A 19928-nucleotide genomic window follows, 5' to 3' on the forward strand; every position below is an offset into this window, starting at 1 on the left:
CACACACACACACACACACAGAGTAAACCCACCATGGAATTAAACATTAAACACAAAACATTCAAATATAGAACTGTCCTGTGAATAAAGTATAGATTATAAATAATAATTCTTGAGGAGCCTCCCACATATATTTAGAATAAAAAGATAAGTTCCAATCTTGCTCTCTTAAACTTTTTAAAAATATATTTTTGGAGTATTTTTCCTATACACCACATTTTTGTTTATTGCTTCATTAAGTCTTATTAAAAATAAGACCACCTTTTGATTTCTCATATTTAATTGCACTGAAAAATCATACCATCTATAGGAAATTTTGTACAACTGGTAAAGACACCCTGACATGATGAAATGCACCATATCTAAAAGGCATCTACATTAAATCAGCCAACTTTGATTGAAATAAGGAAGAATAGCTGGAACACTAGTCCTTACATAAACATCCAGTAGCTTTTAAATGGGTAAACATCAGTTTGTATACTCTACTTTCTCAGACAAATTTTAGAGTCTTTTATAGAATATTATTTGAGCCTCCTAATAAGTATTCCTTGTTTGATGTTTTGGCACTAACTCATATTAATAATATGCATTTATTTACTCTTTAATTTATAATAATTATGTAACATCCTGAGTATCTTGGTAAATGATGTCTTATAAATATGACCAGTCTACAGTAATGATGAAAATGACAGTAAATCGACTTTAGTATTATCTGTTTGGAAAACAGGCTAATTTTGCTACCCTTCACTTTATTAGAATTTGCTTAACATTTATAGTTAATACAATTCTGAGGCTTCACTTCTACTGAATAACAAAAACCTATCTGTGTTTAGAACAAAAAATTCTCATCTAATACTTATAAAATTGCCTGCAGCACCTAAGACATCATGGAAGTGGAAATGACACACACTGTGAGGTATTTAATGCTTATTGCAGAATTGCCATTCTCAGAGTTGACTTTTATGCAAAAATAAGGCACTAATAAAAGATCTCCTTTAGTAACAGTAAATTTCCCTAGTAATAAAAAATGGAGAAGTGAGGGGAGGGAAAAGATAAGACTCAAACTGTTTTGAAAGATAAAATTTTCAGTTTTATGGATATATAGAGACAGAACAAACATGCAAAGTTTTCTTAGAACTAACACCTTGCTGAAGAAAATTAGATATGTATATGGTTGGAAAAATATTTGATTTCTTAATATGTATAGAATTGACCATATTTTAGAAAATACTTCAAAGAAACCTATTAAGGGCAGTGATAACATTTTATCACAGATCTTTGTGTTGGTAAATAGAAAACTTTCTTAACATTATTTCACACAGTTCAGTTTTTTAAAGATAGAAGAAAAAGAGTTTTATATTCACTTATTCATTAAACACTTATTGAGCACCTACTATATTCTGCTGTGCTGCGTGTTAGAAATACAATTAAAGAACAAATCAGATAATAAGAGCATTTCTGATTCCTTCACTGTGCCATCTTCTGTACCTTCATTTCCCCGCCCTAACTTTGTATTTTATAACTTCATGAAGAATTTGTAACTAGAGAATGCATACTTAAAAATTTAACAAGAATTGAATGTAGCAGTGTGATAATCTAGAAAGGAAGACAAACCAGAAAATTATCAGTTCAAAGCATGAAGATTAAACATGTTTTTGAGTATAAAATAACTTTTAAAAAATCAGTGAAATATTTTGATAAAAAATAGGTTTGGACAGAGTTTTGTGTTTCAGTTTTTATGTCTCCAATGGTGTTTTTATTGATTATATATATATATATATATATATATATATATATATATATATATTAATATATGACTATATTAATGAAGATTTTGTAGTATTCCGAATGGAATAATAGGAACAAGACATCAGAATCGAAATACTGAGCCAACTCTGGTGCCCTCCTTAAAACTATATGAAGATGTACAGTAGAGCCCTCATCCTATAAATCTCACATATAGTTTGCTGGAGTTACTAAACCAGTGAAGATCAGTGTAGTACCACAGGAGAAAAATGACCAATGTTCTCCTTTCTAATTAACCTTAATGAGCATCTTCTCAGCAAGATCACACCAGATCTGATCAGAGGGAGTCTCCATGATGGATTTTTTTTTAAGCTAGATATTTTTGTATCCCAAGGTTCTTTCTCCTCAAACAGCTTGAACCTTGAGATTTCAAACTTAAGGATGTGCTAATAAGGCTGTTTTGTTATCTGGCAAATGTGTTGGTGATGGAGCCATCTAATCTTCTGAGACCCTTACTATGCTATCATTTCCTCTTTAACAGTGTTTTCTTTTCCTCACTGCAAAACCAGGCTCGGCTTCCCTCGTGCTCATCTACCTATAGTGTATCTGAGGTATACTTTGCACGTATTATCTTACATGGTCAACAACATGCTCGCCCTCACCATTTTTATTTTATTTTCCTTTTGCCTTAATTTATTTTGCCTTGCACTTTGCACTTGGCTGAAAGGGATGAGGGTACTGAAGGGGAAAAGTTAGCTGTTTCAGGAGGAAATGTCTATATTTTTATACCATACTGTTTTCTGAGTAACTTTTTTTTGGCAGTCACTATATCATGTAGAAATGATTTAAGTCTGAACAGCCAGCTTGATTGTTACCACCACCTTAATTCCATAAAAATTCCTTTGAGCCAGGTAATTTGCTATTAAACTAATATTGACTAAAGACAAAGATTCTGGTTTATAGGCCCTGTGTTGGTCTCTCTGATAGCTGAAGATATACATTAAATTAGTGACAATCTAGTCCCATTACCATAGACACATCATCCCAAAATAGCTATTAAATGAAAAGTTAATATGATTTCCCTATTTTTGTAAAAAATGGAAGATTCATTCCTTTTTAAAAAAACTCATTAGGTTACTCAGGAAAATAGTTTCCTTGATACTTGTATTTTTATAAGGTTCTTATAAACTGGAAGATTAATTTTACAATCACTGATGAGATTCATGTTCTTTTAACAAAATATTTTACATGACATTTAAGCTATGATTTTTGCTTTTTTTAAGGGTCTAATTTCTTATTCTTACCATATAAAACCATAGCACATGTTTTTGTGAAACAGATTCATTGAAATAGTAACATATTTTGAATCTCCTTAAGTCTCCTTTCCAAAGCAGGGGCACTTGCAAGTAACTAAGAGAAAAGAGTATTTGTGCCTCAAAATATGGCTAGTAATAAAAAGGACTGTAATATCCTATGAATTTTTAGATCTTAATTTTTTTATAGACAAAACACATATTCTACACATATTTAGTTTGTGCAGGCCACTGTCATTACCATGAGCAGGCCAGTACTGTTAGCTTAATTCTGAGAGCAGAAATATTATCTCAAAAATGTCATGCAAAACACAGAAAGATAGCACTATCTTTCCAGGTAGTGGATGCAGAACCCCAGGCAGGATAGCATCTTTTGACTTTAAAAGAAATAGCATGACTAAACCAGTAGTCTCACAAGGTTGAATTTATTGAATCAACAGTATTACAGCCAACTTCTTTAATTTTTTCCTTTGTAAATTATAGCTATTTTAGCTTTTTTTTCTCTTAAAACAGATTTTGTAGAGAATTAGTTTCTTCTTGGAATGTATATCTGTAGGGAAAGGAAAATAATGAAAGGCAAATCAATTACTTGTGGTATCAGCAGACTTTTGAGAGACAAGATTAATTTCATCTCATCACATTTTCCATAGGTCTTTTCTTAATTCCCCAGGATTATTATTCCCAGTGTAAAAATATATAACCCATTTCTTTCTGACACTTCATCCAGGCAATTCTCCATTTCCCATGAGAGTGTATAAGAAGTCTACCATTGGCATCATCTTCAATCACAGCCTACAGCATCCATCAGGGTATTACTTTCTCTGTAACAGCATGTGTATAGGAGGGCTCTCAGGTTGGAATGTGGAACTGGCTCCTGGGAGGGATGGGATTGTGTATGCTATAGCATTTGCTCCATAGCTCTCTCAGCTCTTCAATGAACCCTGGCTTTATCTGGATTTGTTACTTTCATTGTGACACATTAGCTTTATTTTTTTGTCATGAAATGTGTTTCTCTTTTTGTCATTTGTGGTAGGGTTTTTATATTCCCAATGCCACATCTCTGTGGACTCCATAGGTGGTGTTTATGTTTAATTTATGATACTCTGAAGACCAATAATACCATGAAGAAGTGCTTTGAGAATTAATATTCTTGATAACGCTCTGGACAGAATAACCTTCCATAATTTTTTCTATTGCATCGTAAAATTGGTAAACACTTGTTTAATAAAATTTTAGACTATGAGTCTTAATAATTAGAATTTCAAGAAATCTCCTAATGTTTCAGTTTTTCATATGGAAACCTCTTGATGGGACTGTTGGTTAAGTGTATTTTTTATTTTATAGCATCAGTGGAGGTAGCCAGACCTTCCATAGCTCAATCTCTTTTTCCTCTCATGTTTATACCATCTTCACTGACCTTACTACTAAAGGAATAAATTCTTCAGTACCTAATGTAGCATATTGATTTTATCAGTTTCATGTCACTATCTTCTGTGACATTCATAAGAACAAAAAATAAGCCATATTCAAAAATGAGTCTATCTGTAAGTTGTTGAAGAACACGACAATTTCTAACCTTACCTGACTGATACTGGATAGCAAATATTATACTCCATGTAGTGATAGCCTCTTTGTAAAAATTAAAATTCACTTACTATATGACCAGTTCTGTGTTTGACACCTCATTTATCTTATTTCAATTAGTCTTCACTACAGTTATTTAGAGAAGATATTATCATAATCCTGATTTTACAAACCAGAAAACTGAGCTCAGAGAGGTTAGCTATCTTGCCTTAAGTCATAAAGCTTCCAAATGAGTATAAAAAATTATTTTTTCTTAAATACCATGCTTTCTGCTGTTCAGGAGTTATTAAAAGTCATCTGCTCTCATAGCATGCAATAGTCTTATATTTTCATAGTATATATTTACATGCTTCAGGTTGATCATATAGTTTTTGGTTTTATGAGAGGATATAGCTGTATCTATAAGATAAAAAGCATTAATTCAAGGAAATATTCGAAAGACTTCCCTCTTATAATTTATTATTCTTATTTTTCTTATATTTAGTCATTCAATAAATATTTATAAACACCTATTATTTCTTCTTTAAATGTAAGTATAATCTGCTAGCTATGTCTTAACGTTTGGAGTTGGCTTCACATTTAGAATGCATAGGATATCATGAATGTAAATGAGATCAATGTCACAGGTTGTTCATACTCAAGCCAAGTAAAAAAAGAAAGAACTCACCTTCCAAATTCCCAGCTAATTTCAGCTTTGTTCTAGCATTGTTCCAGCAGTGTTAACTATTTAAAATCTTTGATAAAATTACATCAGAATTCACTTAGCTTAGACAAAAGCCAGAATTAGTACTGTCTCCTTGTAGAAATAGTACTCTTTCTGATTTATTTGAAAAGCTGAAATATATACTAGATATAAGTCTTTTATGATATGTAACAGTAAATTTAAAAATAATAATAATAATTGAAGCCTTTACACCCTTATCTTTAATGTCTTAGATTTCCCAGTAGCAAGATTGATTTAGATAATTTGAAATTTTGAAGTTAAATTGATTTTTAATGTTGAGTGGACAGAGACCAAAATTTAATTTTATTTTCATTTTAATGCTTAAGAATTGTTAGCTACCTAAAGAAACAGTGGCATTTTTAAGTTGGAGCATGCAAAACAGTTGCCCTTTGAACCCAACACACTTTTAGAACACCAGTTCTGATCTAAACAAACTTTTTTGGCTAACCAAGATAGTTTAGAGCTTCTGCAAATGGCAACTTCAGTTGAATTGCAGATAGTATATCCACATATTCCAGAGAGGAGGGAAAAATGGAAGAGAAGGAAAAAAAAAACTAGATTTTAAATACTGCAACATTTCCTCTTAGGAAAGAAAAAATAGGGTTATTTTTGAACCACCAGCAGAACTACATACTATTTACATTGGAAGAAACTAATAAAATAAAGATTCTACACTGTGAAGTGACCATGAAGATTTTCTGCTTTACAAAATCTTACTTAGAAAATCTTTAAATAATCTGTTATTTATTTTAGTAAGTTTTCTGTGGTGTTCCACTCTTTCCTGTCACTCTTATGTTTACTGTTTTCATTCTGTTTGTACATAATAGTTGAAATTTGAGATGTGAAGAAATCTGTTAGAAATGGAATCTTTTAAAAACATTACAACTGCTGCTTACCAATTTTTCCTGAATTTTTAAAAAGTAATTAGAGTATATAAATTGTTCGAATCAAAATAAGAAAATTAATAGGGCATCTGGGTATGTCAATGGATTGTCCAGACTTTTTTTTTAATAATAAATTTATTTTTTATTGGTGTTCAATTTGCCAACATACAGAATAACACCCAGTGTTCATCCCATCAAGTGCCCACCTCACTGCCTGCCACCCAGTCATCCCCACCCCCTGTCCACCTCCCCTTCAGTGTCAGACTCTTGATTTTGGCTCAGGTCAAGATCTCAGGGTTGGGAGATGGAGTCCCACTGGGTGTGGAGCCTGTTTAAGATTCTTTCTATCCCTCACCCTCTGCCCCTCCCCTCACCTCTCCCTCTGGCTCTAAACAAAAATAAATAAATAAGAAAATTAAGTACATACTTTTCTCTTACATCCAAATAAGTGACCGGCTATGAAGGTAATGGAAAAGCACATTTGACAGGAAAATTTAATAAATCTATCTAATCAAAACATTCTTGGAAAAGAATTGATTGCCATTAAAAAAAAAAAGATGATAAGTACTTCTCTCTACTTGGGCATACATTTTTAAATTTCCGTAATAAAAAGGTTTTTTAAACAAACTATTGTAGTTGACACTAGTGAATTTTCTGCTTGTCCTCTTATACTGCCACATCTACTCTGATCATTTGAAATACAAAAAGGTCGTTGATGAAAAGGCATGAGAATTGTAGAGTTTAAGATGAGGAAATATTAATGCATAGATAACAAGTTTATTAAGTTGTTGATTTAAGTGTCTTAAAAATAAGATATAGGTTATGCATATATTTGAGAAAGAACTGTCTCCTTTTAATTCTTCTAATACATACAATGAACCTTGTAGCCAGATCTGCTTTCAAATCCTGGCTTTCATAAAACAATGAGCTTGACAAATCCTATAGGAGGCATTCAAAAAATACTTAGGAAATGGTGAGAGAATACCTAAACAAATCAATCAACTTTTCTAAAGTTATAAAGTTTCTACATCTGGGTTACAGGGAGAATTGTAATTTATATAAAATCTAATAGAGTCCCTGGGACATAGAATTAATTTATATTTCTTCTCCTTGGATAAGTAAGCTCTAATCATCTCAGACTTGGATTGTTACAGTAGCTAAACAATTGGATTCTCTTTGTTAGTCCTTCTTTCTTCTTAAGTCAGACTAATCTTCCTAAGCACTACTTTAATTTCCATCAGTTCTCTAATCAAAAAATCTGTAATGGCCTACAGCTGAGCTGTTGTATCAAGAGTAAATGCCTCAATGACTCTCTCCCAACATCCTTTGTACTTTGGCCAGCTGCTATTTATCTAATATTATTTTCTAATGACCAACTCCTCCCAGTTTGCCCAGGACTTTCCTGATTTTAGTACTAACGGTACCACATCCTAGCATTATTGGTTTAAAACTGAAAGTTCTGCATTCCAGGAACCCTCTCTGTCCCTGGCAAATAAGGGCAATTGGCCATTTATTCCCTACCACTCCAGTCAAGGGAAACCTTCTTGTTATACTCCTTCTGTCTTGTTAGGCATTATCTGAGCTATTTTGTCATTCTGAAATGCCCTCCTACACTTCATAGCTCCATTCTACCTTCCTCCAGAAAACCACTTCTACCAACTCCTCCTTACGTCTAATCATCCTCTGAAGAGAATTTCAACTGTGCTTATAGAGAGTATTACTCTATACTGCTTTTCCTCCTGCCTATTTGACTATTTTACTACTGTTCCTTACATGTTGATGATCAATTTGATTCACTCTCAGATTCTCATTTCATTTCTCACTATATATCTGCATTGTCCAGCACTGTAGCCAGTAGTCACATGTGCTTTTAAAATTAAATTCATTAAAATTAATTCCATTAAAATTTAGTTTCTTGATGCAGCAGCCACACATCAAGTGCTTAGTAGTCAATGTGGCTAGTGGCTACTGTATTAGAAAGCATAGATCTACAACGTTTTTATCACCACAAATAATCTCATAATCAACCATTGTTATAATAATGATCACCTGAGATGCCTGGGTGGCTCAGCGGTTGAGCAGTCTGCCTTGGCTCAGGACGTGATCCCTGGGTCCTGAATTGAGTCCCTGAGGGGAGCCTGCTTCTCCCTCTGCCTCTATCTCTCTCTGCCTTTCTCTCTGTCTTTCATGAATAAATAAAATATTTTTTAAAAATGATCATCACCATTTATGATCATTATTGCTTTTATTTATATAGCATTTACTTTGGTCAAGGGTAATTCTAGGAGCTTCATATATATTACTCTTACAATACAGTAATTACCTTGGCATCTACTATCTACAGACCTTATCTCCAAAGTTATAAGCACCTTGAACATAATCCAGCTCCCAAATCTGTTCCTCCATTCACTATTTCAATATATAACACTATGCAATGACTCAGACTGGAAACCTGGGTGTTATTTTATTATCCCTTATGACCAATCATAAACTAAGTCCTCTTCCCTAAATTCTGCCCTTTTGTATCTCTATAACCTATGCCCTTCTCTCCAGAACTACTTCCAGTGATTTAGTTGGATTTCTCATCTGGATTACTACATTAATCTCCAAGCTAGTTTCTCTACTCTCATCGTTTACTCTGTGACTATCTCTAATGTAGCTTTACATTGCTCACCAGAATGAACTTGTTAGAATATTAATGTAATATTGCTATTCCTCTTCTTAAAGTCTTTCAGTAGCTCTCCATAACCCTAAGGAATTGGCCCTTATTTACCTCATCAAGTATTCCTCTTACCACCCCCTATCGTGGTCAAAATTAGCTTCAGCCACCCTTTTTGCCATTTCCCAGTTGCCAAGGTCCCTCATATCTGTGAATTACACTTGCCTTTTTCTCTGATTTTCCCCTTTTTCTTCAACTACCTAAATTGTAATTGTCCCTTAAAACTCTACTCATACATCCCAGCTCCAGGAAGTCTTTCCTGATAATCTCCACCCAATTCCTACCCTCATCTAAATTAGGAGCATCCCATGCATATCTTCATAGCAGTTTATACTAACTTCTATCACTGCATTTATCATGATGTGTTATAATTATATGTTTACCTGTCTTTATTGTTTCGTGAGCTCCTGGCGACCAGAGGCTGCTTTTTTTTTTTTTTTTAAACCTGTAAATCAGAAGCTAGATCAATTTGGGCAAACAGTAGATATTCAGTAAGTGTGGATTGAGTGAGTGATTGAATGAATGATATTTAACTATCACCTAATGGGTATATTTATAATAGCATTCACTGTCATTAGATTATGAAACTTGGTTGGGTAAAGACATTGACTTATCTCCTTTTGGGTTTTTACTTCTTTCCCCTATCTAGCATAGAGTGAGCATTTTTTTAAATTTTATTTATTTATTCATGAGAGACACAGAGAGAGAGAAAGGCAGAGACACAGGCAGAGGGAGAAGCAGGCTCCATGCAGGGAGCCCAACATGGGACTCGATCCCAGATCTCTAGGATCAGGCCCTGGACTGAAGGCGGCACTAAACCGCTGAGCCACCTGGGCTTCCCTAGAGTGAGCATTTAATGAACATATATTAACTAGATCATGAGTTAGAACCTAGTTTCAAATACGTCCCTAAGATTTGCATGCATTTTTCTGATTTCTAAAAGTATATAGTAATCTAGGTCAGTACTTCTAAAACATTTTAATTCTACTCTGCCTGACTGTTCCTACAGTATACTCTGATATTCCATTTATAAACAACAGGAGAGCAGCCTAATTTTTCTTGAATATAGACTCAAATAATATCAGTTACTCCATCTCTACAACTCTAAATCCTTATTGACCTTGGGTGTTACAGGAGAGAAGAAAATCTCAAACTGTAGAATTGACTCTTTCTTCTCTCTATTGTTGACACCTGAAGTTTACCTAGAGTAGGACAGCTTTATTCTCTGTGACCCCAATCAGTCTCCTTGATATCCTTTTTGAAAAACACTAGGAACTAAAGTCTATAAAAAATCATATTCTCATAAATTCAGATGGGAATTCAGATGGGAATCAGGATTGATACACAAAAAAATATAGAAAGCTGAGCTTTATTGTTAAGCCAGTAGGAAGTATCCTTAGTTAGCTTTAAACAAAATTGAAGTCAGAATCTAGTGTTATTGTTGACAAATAAGTTGTATTAGGCTTCTAATTAAAGCTTCCTCATCTGTTACGGAAACACAAAGTATTGGCAGGCAAGTCAAAAGAAGGATCAACATATGGTGAGCAGCCTTGGTGGCGCAGAGGTTTGGCGCCACCTGCAGCCCAGGGTGTGATCCTGGGGACCTGGGATTGAGTCCCACATCAGGCTCACTGCATGGAGCCTGCTTTTTTTTTTTTTTTTTTTTTAATTAATTTTTATTGGTGTTCAATTTACCAACATACAGAAAAACACCCAGTGCTCATCCCGTCAAGTGTCCACCTCAGTGCCCGTCACCCATTCTCCTCCAACACCCGCCCTCCTCCCCTTCCACCACCCTTAGTTCGTTTCCCCGAGTTAGGAGTCTTTATGTTCTGTCTCCCTTCCTGATATTTCCCAACATTTCTTTTCCCTTCCTTTATATTCCCTTTCACTATTATTTATATTCCCCAAATGAATGAGAACATACACTGTTTGTCCTTCTCCGATTGACTTATTTCACTCAGCATAATACCCTCCAGTTCCATCCACGTAGAAGCAAATGGTGGGTATTTGTCGTTTCTAATTGCTGAGTAATATTCCATTGTATACATAAACCACATCTTCTTTATCCATTCATCTTTCGATGGACACCGAGGCTCCTTCCACAGTTTGGCTATTGCGGCCATTGCTGACACCTGCTTCTCCCTCTGCCTCTCTCTCTCTCTCTCTCTTTCTCTCTCTGTGTGTCTTTCATGAATAAATAAATAAAATATTTAAATAAATAAATATCCAGTGGTCTTTTTTGTTTTTATTGTTCCTATATCCAATAGTGAGGGAAATTTAAACCAAAGTGGATTTTACTGTATACTGGGCTGATGTTTATCCTTCTTTTTCTTCATGTGCCCTTATGTACCAAAGACCAGCATTTTGTCTCATTTCTCTTCTTCTTTCTTAACCCAATTGTCTCTTTTATATGGCGGATAATACAAATGCAGACTTACACAATCCAATAAATTACATAGGTTTAATGAATTCTAAATAGTTCATGGTCATATCCTGTTTTGGCTCATACTCACAGATTTACAGACAGGTTTGGTTTACCACCAGTCCTGCTCTAATTTTTAAACATTAAGGTATCTTCTTGACTACCAGCAATGTAAACTTTCTTTGCTTGTTCACACAAACATGGATTTGGGTACAATGAAATGCTTAACCTAGATTTCAGCAAATGGAGTTATCAGTTTTCTCTGGTTCCCTTTTTTTCTCCTCTCAAAAGCACTACAGGTATTTACCCAAAGAATACAAAAATACTAATTCAAAGGCATTCATGCACCTCAATGTTTATAGCAGCATTATATACAATAGCCAAATTATACACACACACACACACACACACACACACTAGAATATTGCTCAGCCTCATAAAAAGAATAAAATTTGCCGTGTGCAATGACATGGATGGTGCTAGAGAGTATTATGCTAAGTGAAATAAGTCAAAGAAAGACAAATACCAGATGATTTCACTGATATATGAATTTAAGAAACAAAACAAATGAGCAAAGGGGGAAAAAAGAGGCAATTGGGATTAAGGAGTATGTGCACTTGTCATGAGCACTGGGTGTTGTAGGGGTGTACAGCATATTGGATCAGCATATTGTACACCTGAAACTAATATTACACTGTATGTTAACTAACTGAATTTAAATAAAATTTTAAAAACAAAAAATATTCAATTACATCCCTCTACTACAAAAAAAAAAGCACTTTCTTTCTCAACTAGCATTCATGATCTAAACCACAGAATAAGAAGTGATTTGTGTGACTCAAGCTCCAGTGAAGATGTTGCCATTCTAGATTCATAAAAGTTAATTCATTACATACAATGGATGTATAATGTATTAGAGCTTAATTCTCTTCTAGAGTTATATCTCCTAGATACAACTATACCAACTACATATTCAACTAGATACTGTATCTCCCAGAGATACAGTAATTCTGTCTTTGCTTTTACATAGTTCAGTACTTTTAAGCCATTTGGGAATTCTCCTTATTGCCTTTTTCTTTGATATTAAAATCTCTAAATAGCCTCATGTGTACCATGTGATTTTCGAAGTTGAGAATGTAAAGGTTGTTTTTATTATTTTTTTTAATAAACTTCTGGTTTTTCTGAAAGAATTAGAAGTTTAACCAGGTTCTCACCATATTCTAAAAATGTTCATGCTTTGGCTATTACTAATGTTTTGCTGGTTTTCTCACAATACTGAAGTAAACTTACTAAAGATCAATTCAGCATAGTACTTAAAAGTTTCAGATTGGGCTACACTTGAATCCCAGCCCTAGATTTGAAACCCAGTCCTGCCTCTTACTAGCTTTGTAATCTTAGACAAGTTAACTTGCCTGCGTGTCATGTTACTATAAAATGGAATGATCCCACCATTTTAGGGGGACCTTAACTATTGAATCATTTAATACTGCTTGGTGCAGTATATGAATGCTTAGTGCCAGATATGAATAAGTACTCAATGAGAATTATCATTATTATCAATACTTCTTGTTATACCAAAGGTCCAAAGATAAAATTATTTTTAATTTGAACTATCAGTGAGGCATATCATCTACAACACTTGTCACACAGTAAAATATGTTTTGCATTATGGTTATTAGTCACAACTTGACTGAAAAATCGAGTATTAGCACACTATCAACTAGACCTAAGTTAATATCAACATTTGTACATTCATGCCTTGCTGCTTCTTCCTAACCATTGTCAAAGTATATTGACTATTGTATATATGAGTATCTGTTTTTGAGATGTCTTTCTTTTCATTCAACCAGTTGCCTGACTTCTCCAGTTTTCTCGTCTTCTCCAGAATCATAAGAATAGTGCTTTTTTATTGTAATTGTTATTTTAGGGTAAGAAAAAGTTTTCCTCAACCCTCTTAGGGTCCCTGATTGTGTCTGAAAATTAAACTGACAACGACAGATTAATAGGAGAGAAGCATACCAATTTATATAATGTAAGTTTTACAGAGCCTTCTTAAGGAAATAAAGACCCAAATAAATCGTTAAACTTGAATGTTTTTATACTAGGTTTGATGAAGGGAGGACAGTCATGAAGAAATATAATAGAACAAAGTTTATGAGCTAAGAGTAGTAAACTGAGGGAAACTTAAAGGAGCTATTTGTCCTGATTCTTCTCAATATCCCTCCGTCTTGGAGATAAGGATGCTTCTTTCTTTGGGGTACAAGGAGGACAACTCTTATGAACTATATTAGGGGTGAAGGGTGGGGAAACGACAAAGAGACCATCTTGATTCTGCCATTTTCTCAAAATTATTCAGTTTAAATTATTCAACATGCTAAGATGCCATATTTTGGGGTAGCTTGTGGTGAATCCCATCATCCTATTGCCCTTAAATTCTATTATATGTCACTCTGTAAGCACTCACTAACTTATAGATGGGGCAAAGCAGTTTCCATGATAATAACTTTAAAAATGGTGACCAGATTTCTAGACTAATGTTCAAAATTGAAATAACACTATGGTTTAACTGAATTGAGAGTCAAATAGACATATGTGGATTAATGTAGGAATCTGCGTACTATTTATAAGGTTATTTCTTGGGAAAATATATCTTAACCTCTAACAGAATCCAGCCTACTGAAAGGCATTTTTATTCTGACAAATTCTGAATGGCAGAATCTTTCATTCTGTTTCTTTCCTCCAACAGCCCAAATGGAACATCTTCCTTAGAATATCCATTTAGTAGGGGAAAGTAAAGGGAGAGGGAAACTGGCAGTTTGGAACAAGTCCTTTACAGTATCATCAGTCACTATTGAATGAATTTAAAGTTGGATGTTGATATCAGGGGTTTATGACTATATAGTTAAATTTCAATAAGCTTTCTATTGTGTGGTATTATTTCTACTATCTCCAGTGAATACTGATATTTCTGGCTTATTAAATGCCTTTGCCTTATTAACTTGCAAATAAGATACACATCTTTGAATACGTGAGCAAAGTAAAATATATGATTATGTATTAAAAGAAGTGACTTCTATTGCCTGGTCTATTCATGAGAAAGCTAATTCATCATGAATGTAAAAACAAGATTCTTAATCCTGTTAAAAATATTAGTGGTACAGTTTTAAAGGACTTGGGTCTTGATTATGCTGTGTGTATTTTGTTTTCTACTTGAAAGCTCAGAGTGCCAAATGAAGGTTTAAAAAACATGCTTTGAAAAAAAAAAAAACATGCTTTGAGCTTGAAAGTCTGTAATTGATTTTGATGTCCAAAGAATTGAAGTTGATATGGTTGTTATTCTTATTTGGTTGTTTATACTTTCAGTTTTGCTAATACTACCAGTAAGTCATGATTAGTCATCAAGTATCTATTGAGCATTTACATTTCTTTGCCATATTAGGTATACAGAGATTGTAGCAAAAATTAAATGTAAGGGCCTCACTTAAGAATTTTACAAATTAGATTGTCTATTTTTTAAAATCATATTTATGTATTCAGACTGTGGTGTTCAGGAATATTACTAGAAGCAGTGCCTTTGGCTCTGAAAATTAAAACTATTCAATGTTAAACGTTAAAAAAGTGTATAGGAAAATCATCATTCTTTAGTCCTATGTTCACAAAATAGTCATAGGGGAGTTATTTTAAAGTTCATCAAATTATTCTTAAGTCCCACAAAAGAACTTGCTTACGACAGATTTTCCTAGAATATATTTGAGTTCTTGGGGCCTTATTATATAACTTTAAAAGTACCATATATTTCTTTCAGCCACGTTTTTGTCTATAGAAATTGCATCAGTTAATCTAAGTTGGTGGTAGGCTGATTTAATTTATTTACCAACTACAGACCTCTTTGGAAAAGAGAGATAAAGGCAAAGCATGTTATTACTCTTTATTAACATTACTTATTGGAGGAAAATGCAAATTTTCACCTTTTAAATGCTCTCCTTTGCTAAGTTATCTAGCATATTTGAGTGGTATAGCAGACCCTAAAAGTACTCCAGTAAGCAAGCATTATAGGTCAGACTAAATAGCATATAGCAAAGGAGATACTGTTTATGTAAAGTAATTTGATATATTTTTCTGAGTCCATGCAATTGAATCTAAGGGCATATTTTAAATCCTTTTAAATCCATTTCAATCATACTAATAGTCTTTCCCATGTATTTTTAGCCACTTGTGTTTATCTAATAAATGCTTCCTACCCTATTTTAACAATTGCAGATATCATTTTCCGAACTAGATTAATCTAAAATATTTACAGTCTTAATAATCCTATGTGTACTATGCTTATTATTCAAGAGGTTTTTTAATATCCTTTTATCTTTTCACGGCATCTAAGAATTTTTGTTTTATTCTCATTTTTAACAAAAATTACAGTTAAGAATTATAGAGAAGTATTGAGGGCTTTTACACAAGATGTACCCCATCATCATCAGTATGCTAAGCTAGAAATAAAAATGGAGAATGTATGCTATCATTCTTTCCACTGGTTTTAAAAGGTTCAACTTGTATAGTTACATATATATAATGTCAGTACTTGATGGGTATGCTCATTTTATCATAGTTATTTAACTTCTCTTCAGCTTGAATATTTTGGGATCCCAGTCTCCTGTTCAGTGAGGTATTTTATATCCAGGAGTAAGTATCAGTGCATTGGGTGATAAACTGAAACTACATACAGCCTTTGAAATATATGTGTTTGTATCATTTATGAATCTACCTTTTAAAATGTTTTGGGCTTAATTTTCATGTGACTTTTGTTACTACATAAAGTAAAGAATTATGAAAAATAGTAAGGTTATTATACAAAATATTATTTTATAATAAAACAGCGCTGGATGTGTATTATGCATAGGAAAACTAATACTGCATATATCGTTTGGAATTGAGAGGGCAGAAAAAGTAAATATGTTGGTATTCAGATGTTTTGCATTTTAAGGGAAAAAAAATGAAAATGAGAGGAAGGAGGGGGGAAGAAGGAAGGGAGGCATGGAGAAAGAAAACAAGCCCTGGTTTTTCATTCCCTTTTCTGCTTCAGTATTTAAAGAATAGTTAATATATTCTGACCTTCCCATGTTAAGTAGTTTGGTGCATAAGCAGCAACTTGTTAGAACAAGAGTGAATTCAGAAAGACTTTAGAGATGTTTTTGGATTCATGCTCCATGAAACCCTGAAAGGAATTTAGATTCATATGGACTTTTATAGCTATAGTTTTCAATTGTATTAGCAATTTTCCTTTTCTAAGTCTTTCTTAGGATCAGAAAAGAAGGGTCTATTTTTGAAATTTTATCAATGCCGTTTTGCACTCAGTATTGCCTATAATCATAAAAATCAACTTGCTCTTGCTCCCCACCCCCACCCCCTCTGTGCCAACTTGCTATTAGGCCAACACACAGCAATTAAATCTAATTTGTTTGGGCTATCATGCCTAAGAGTTCTTGTTAAGCATGGCATGAACTAATGCATGGCTCTTCGAGAAGGCTGCTGTGTGTATCTGCACTAAAAGAAAAGTTCTTATAGCAGTCTAGCCCTTTGAATTCAGTATTGAAGCTGCAGCAATTAATGATGAACTTCTGTGCAGCACTTGACAGAGAAGGGAGTTCCTCAGGAATAAAAGTGGGAACTGAGGCAGAAAATGGTCTTCAGCAGTCAGATGCTGCTAAATTAGTCACAGATACTTCTCAGTTGTGGAGATAACCATCCCTTTAAAGAATACACATGAATGGAAGAGTAGGAAAATGGGGGGGAAAGATGCTATTGGAACCTGCAAGAGGTTGTTATAAGGAATTATTGAGTCAATCTTCAATCTCAAATATTTGGCTGAGTCTGAAGTAGTTGGGTCCAAATAAGACTGATTTTAATTATCTTACCATCAGATTTCACAGCCTGATCATCCAGCCTTAAGTATATCAAATGTGATTTACCTTCTTCATATCTATGACAATTCCAAACTTTTTTAAACAGACATTATAATCGCCTTCAATATTTTAAATGGGAGCATTGGTTTAATGAACAAGTGATCAGCACCCTTCATTAGTTCCATTAAGCATTATCTTGTTTCATATATACATATTTCACTTACTAGAAAATAAATTAGATGCTGTTTTTCCAAATGGGATTTTTTTTTTTTACTTTCACATTACAGTTTTATGCTTAAAAGGTTGGAAACAAGCAAATGGTCCTGAAATTAGACATTTAATCTATATATTCCTAAATAATTTTTGTGGGCATAAGTTATATTAAATTTTGCTTAATTTATAGCAGGATGTTCCCAATGAAAATTGTTAGTAATAATTGAACCAGATATCTGTCAATTATTCCAACCTTTGATATGTAAGTTAATGAAGTTTAAACAAAAAGTGTTATATGAGTAGAAGCTCAGAAGCATCTAAATGACCTCCTTTAACTCATTTCCCTTTATACATAACAATTTTATCTGTAATCTCCCGAATCATCTATTTTACAGCCATGTAACACAGTTCAAGAGTTAAAGGACAAGTCAAAATAGTCTTGGGTCATTCATTCAACCTCAGCTGCCACCATATGGAAAGGGTCTCTGTAGCCATTATATGTATGTATGCCTATTATATGTCAGTGATAGTAGCATTTCTAAAATGTTCTTGGGCATGTAAGTACCACTCTTTCAGTCCATCTATATCATTACTCTTTCACTTGCAATTAATTAACAGTTAACTTACAGTTAATTACTGACTTTCAGACATAACTCTACTTCAAAGGCTTTGGTCTGAAACATCCTCCAGCTAGAATTATCTACTTGGACTTTGCTTTACTAAGTCATTTATTCTGATAGATGTAGTCATACTGTCATTGCTTTATGTTTGAAATCACTTTGGCTTCCTTTTAAACAACCCATCCACAAAGGGAAATTTTGCTGCTGCTGTTAAGATTATGATGTGTGATTCTGTCTTTTCTCTTTACATACATGGACATCTTTTACAATTATATAAGCTATGCATTTTGACTGTGGCCTATTGACTTTAAAAGATAATTTCATATCAGGAATAATGTTGGTGTTTTTAAGGTCTGCAATGTGTTTTGAAAATTAAAATAATAAGTGTGAAGAGAATAATCTATAAGAATCCCCATTCTGTTATTCATTACCTCATTTACATTCACCCATTTTCTTACTGCATTTCTCTACACTTAACTTTTTTCTGTGCTTCTTTGCCCTTTCTTATGTGTGTGTATGTGAGTGTGTGCATGTGTGTTTTAACAGAAACTACCTGTCTTTTTATCTTTAGTTGTTTCTTGTTTTCCTTTCACTTTTCAGTGAATAAATAACCCAACCCATCTCAGCCACTGAGGAAAGAGTATTAACCTTAATAATAGCTGTTTAAATGAATATGTGTATCTCAGTTTGCTGTAAAGGAACAAAATGAGATGAGCACAGCTGCTTTAGTGTTTGACTATGGTGACCCAACCATATACTGTACGTAAATTCTAAGCCAGCTAACTCACAGGAATATGGGAGAGATAATCTAGATGAAACTAGCATAAGTGAATTAGGTATATTTCTACCTATAAAATTTGTAAGTCATATGGTGACCCTGTGAAAAGACTATTTTTAAAAAGAATATATGTGCCTATTTCACCTTAATTGAGTTAAAACAGAATATTAATGAGTTCAGGGTTACAGATTTGTAAAAGCAGTTAACTTCTCAGCTATTCTATCATTATAGACTGTAAACTAATCCTAAATATCTTATTTCAGATATGTATGCAGGGGAAGGACTGAGGAAGGATGTACTGCTGCTTCAAAATAAATCCATCAAAAATTGAATGAGACTGATTTTAACAAAATATATAATGATCAGTCTTATGTTACACTGAAAGTTTTTTCTAAAATAAAATGTCTATCATTTTCAACAGCAGCTTTTATTTTTCTTTCATTTTCAATAACTTTTGTCTTGTTTTTCACATTTAGTGAAGAATATAGATAAGCAAAGAGAAACTACCCCATGTTAATTGTTAAAACTTAACAGAAATAATAAGGAAAGTGAATTGAAAAAAAGAAAAGAGAATGTAGGCGTTTCCTTAGAAGATATAGAATAAAGAATAAAAAAGCATATATAGAAAGAATAATTATCAACAAAAGATTCCCTGTCTGGAAAATTTTTGAGAATAACTAGTGTATAAGAAATTTAAGAGTTGGAAAACTCTGGGGAATTAGTATCTGCGGAATTTGACTTCATTGTATTCCTCATTTAACAATTGAGCAATGCAGGGAACAGCAAAGCTACCTGAAGCAACCCTGAGAAGGGTAGAGGGAGTAAATTGGCTAATGATGAAACTGTCAAAGGCAGTGGTTACAATTTAACAACATTCTCAGTTAATATATACTTAGTGAAGGAGAAAAAAAAAAACAATGAAAATGTAACTTGTAAACGTTGGCATTGTATTTGTTTTTAGACAAGAGGATAAAAGAATATCCAGATGGTCCCAAATTCCAAATTTGAGAAATCTAAAAGGTTTA

The 19928-nt window shown here is 33.4% G+C and overlaps 1 protein-coding gene across 36 annotated transcripts in view; it reads left to right on the plus strand.

The window, feature by feature from the left end:
- GPHN (gephyrin) overlaps positions 1-19928 on the plus strand; it is a 620367-nt gene that overhangs the window by 440240 nt on the left and 160199 nt on the right. For 13 of the 36 annotated variants that reach the window (XM_072761740.1, XM_072761745.1, XM_072761744.1 and 10 more), the window contains one exon: positions 2316-2357. The exons of the other annotated variants lie outside the window; for them this stretch is intronic. In XM_072761740.1, coding sequence (XP_072617841.1) covers positions 2316-2357 — 42 coding nt within the window. The remainder of the gene's footprint in view (positions 1-2315; positions 2358-19928) is intronic. 36 annotated transcript variants of the gene reach the window in all.

This window comes from Vulpes vulpes, chromosome 6 (genome assembly GCF_048418805.1).
Source record: "Vulpes vulpes isolate BD-2025 chromosome 6, VulVul3, whole genome shotgun sequence".
Lineage (NCBI taxonomy): Eukaryota > Metazoa > Chordata > Mammalia > Carnivora > Canidae > Vulpes > Vulpes vulpes.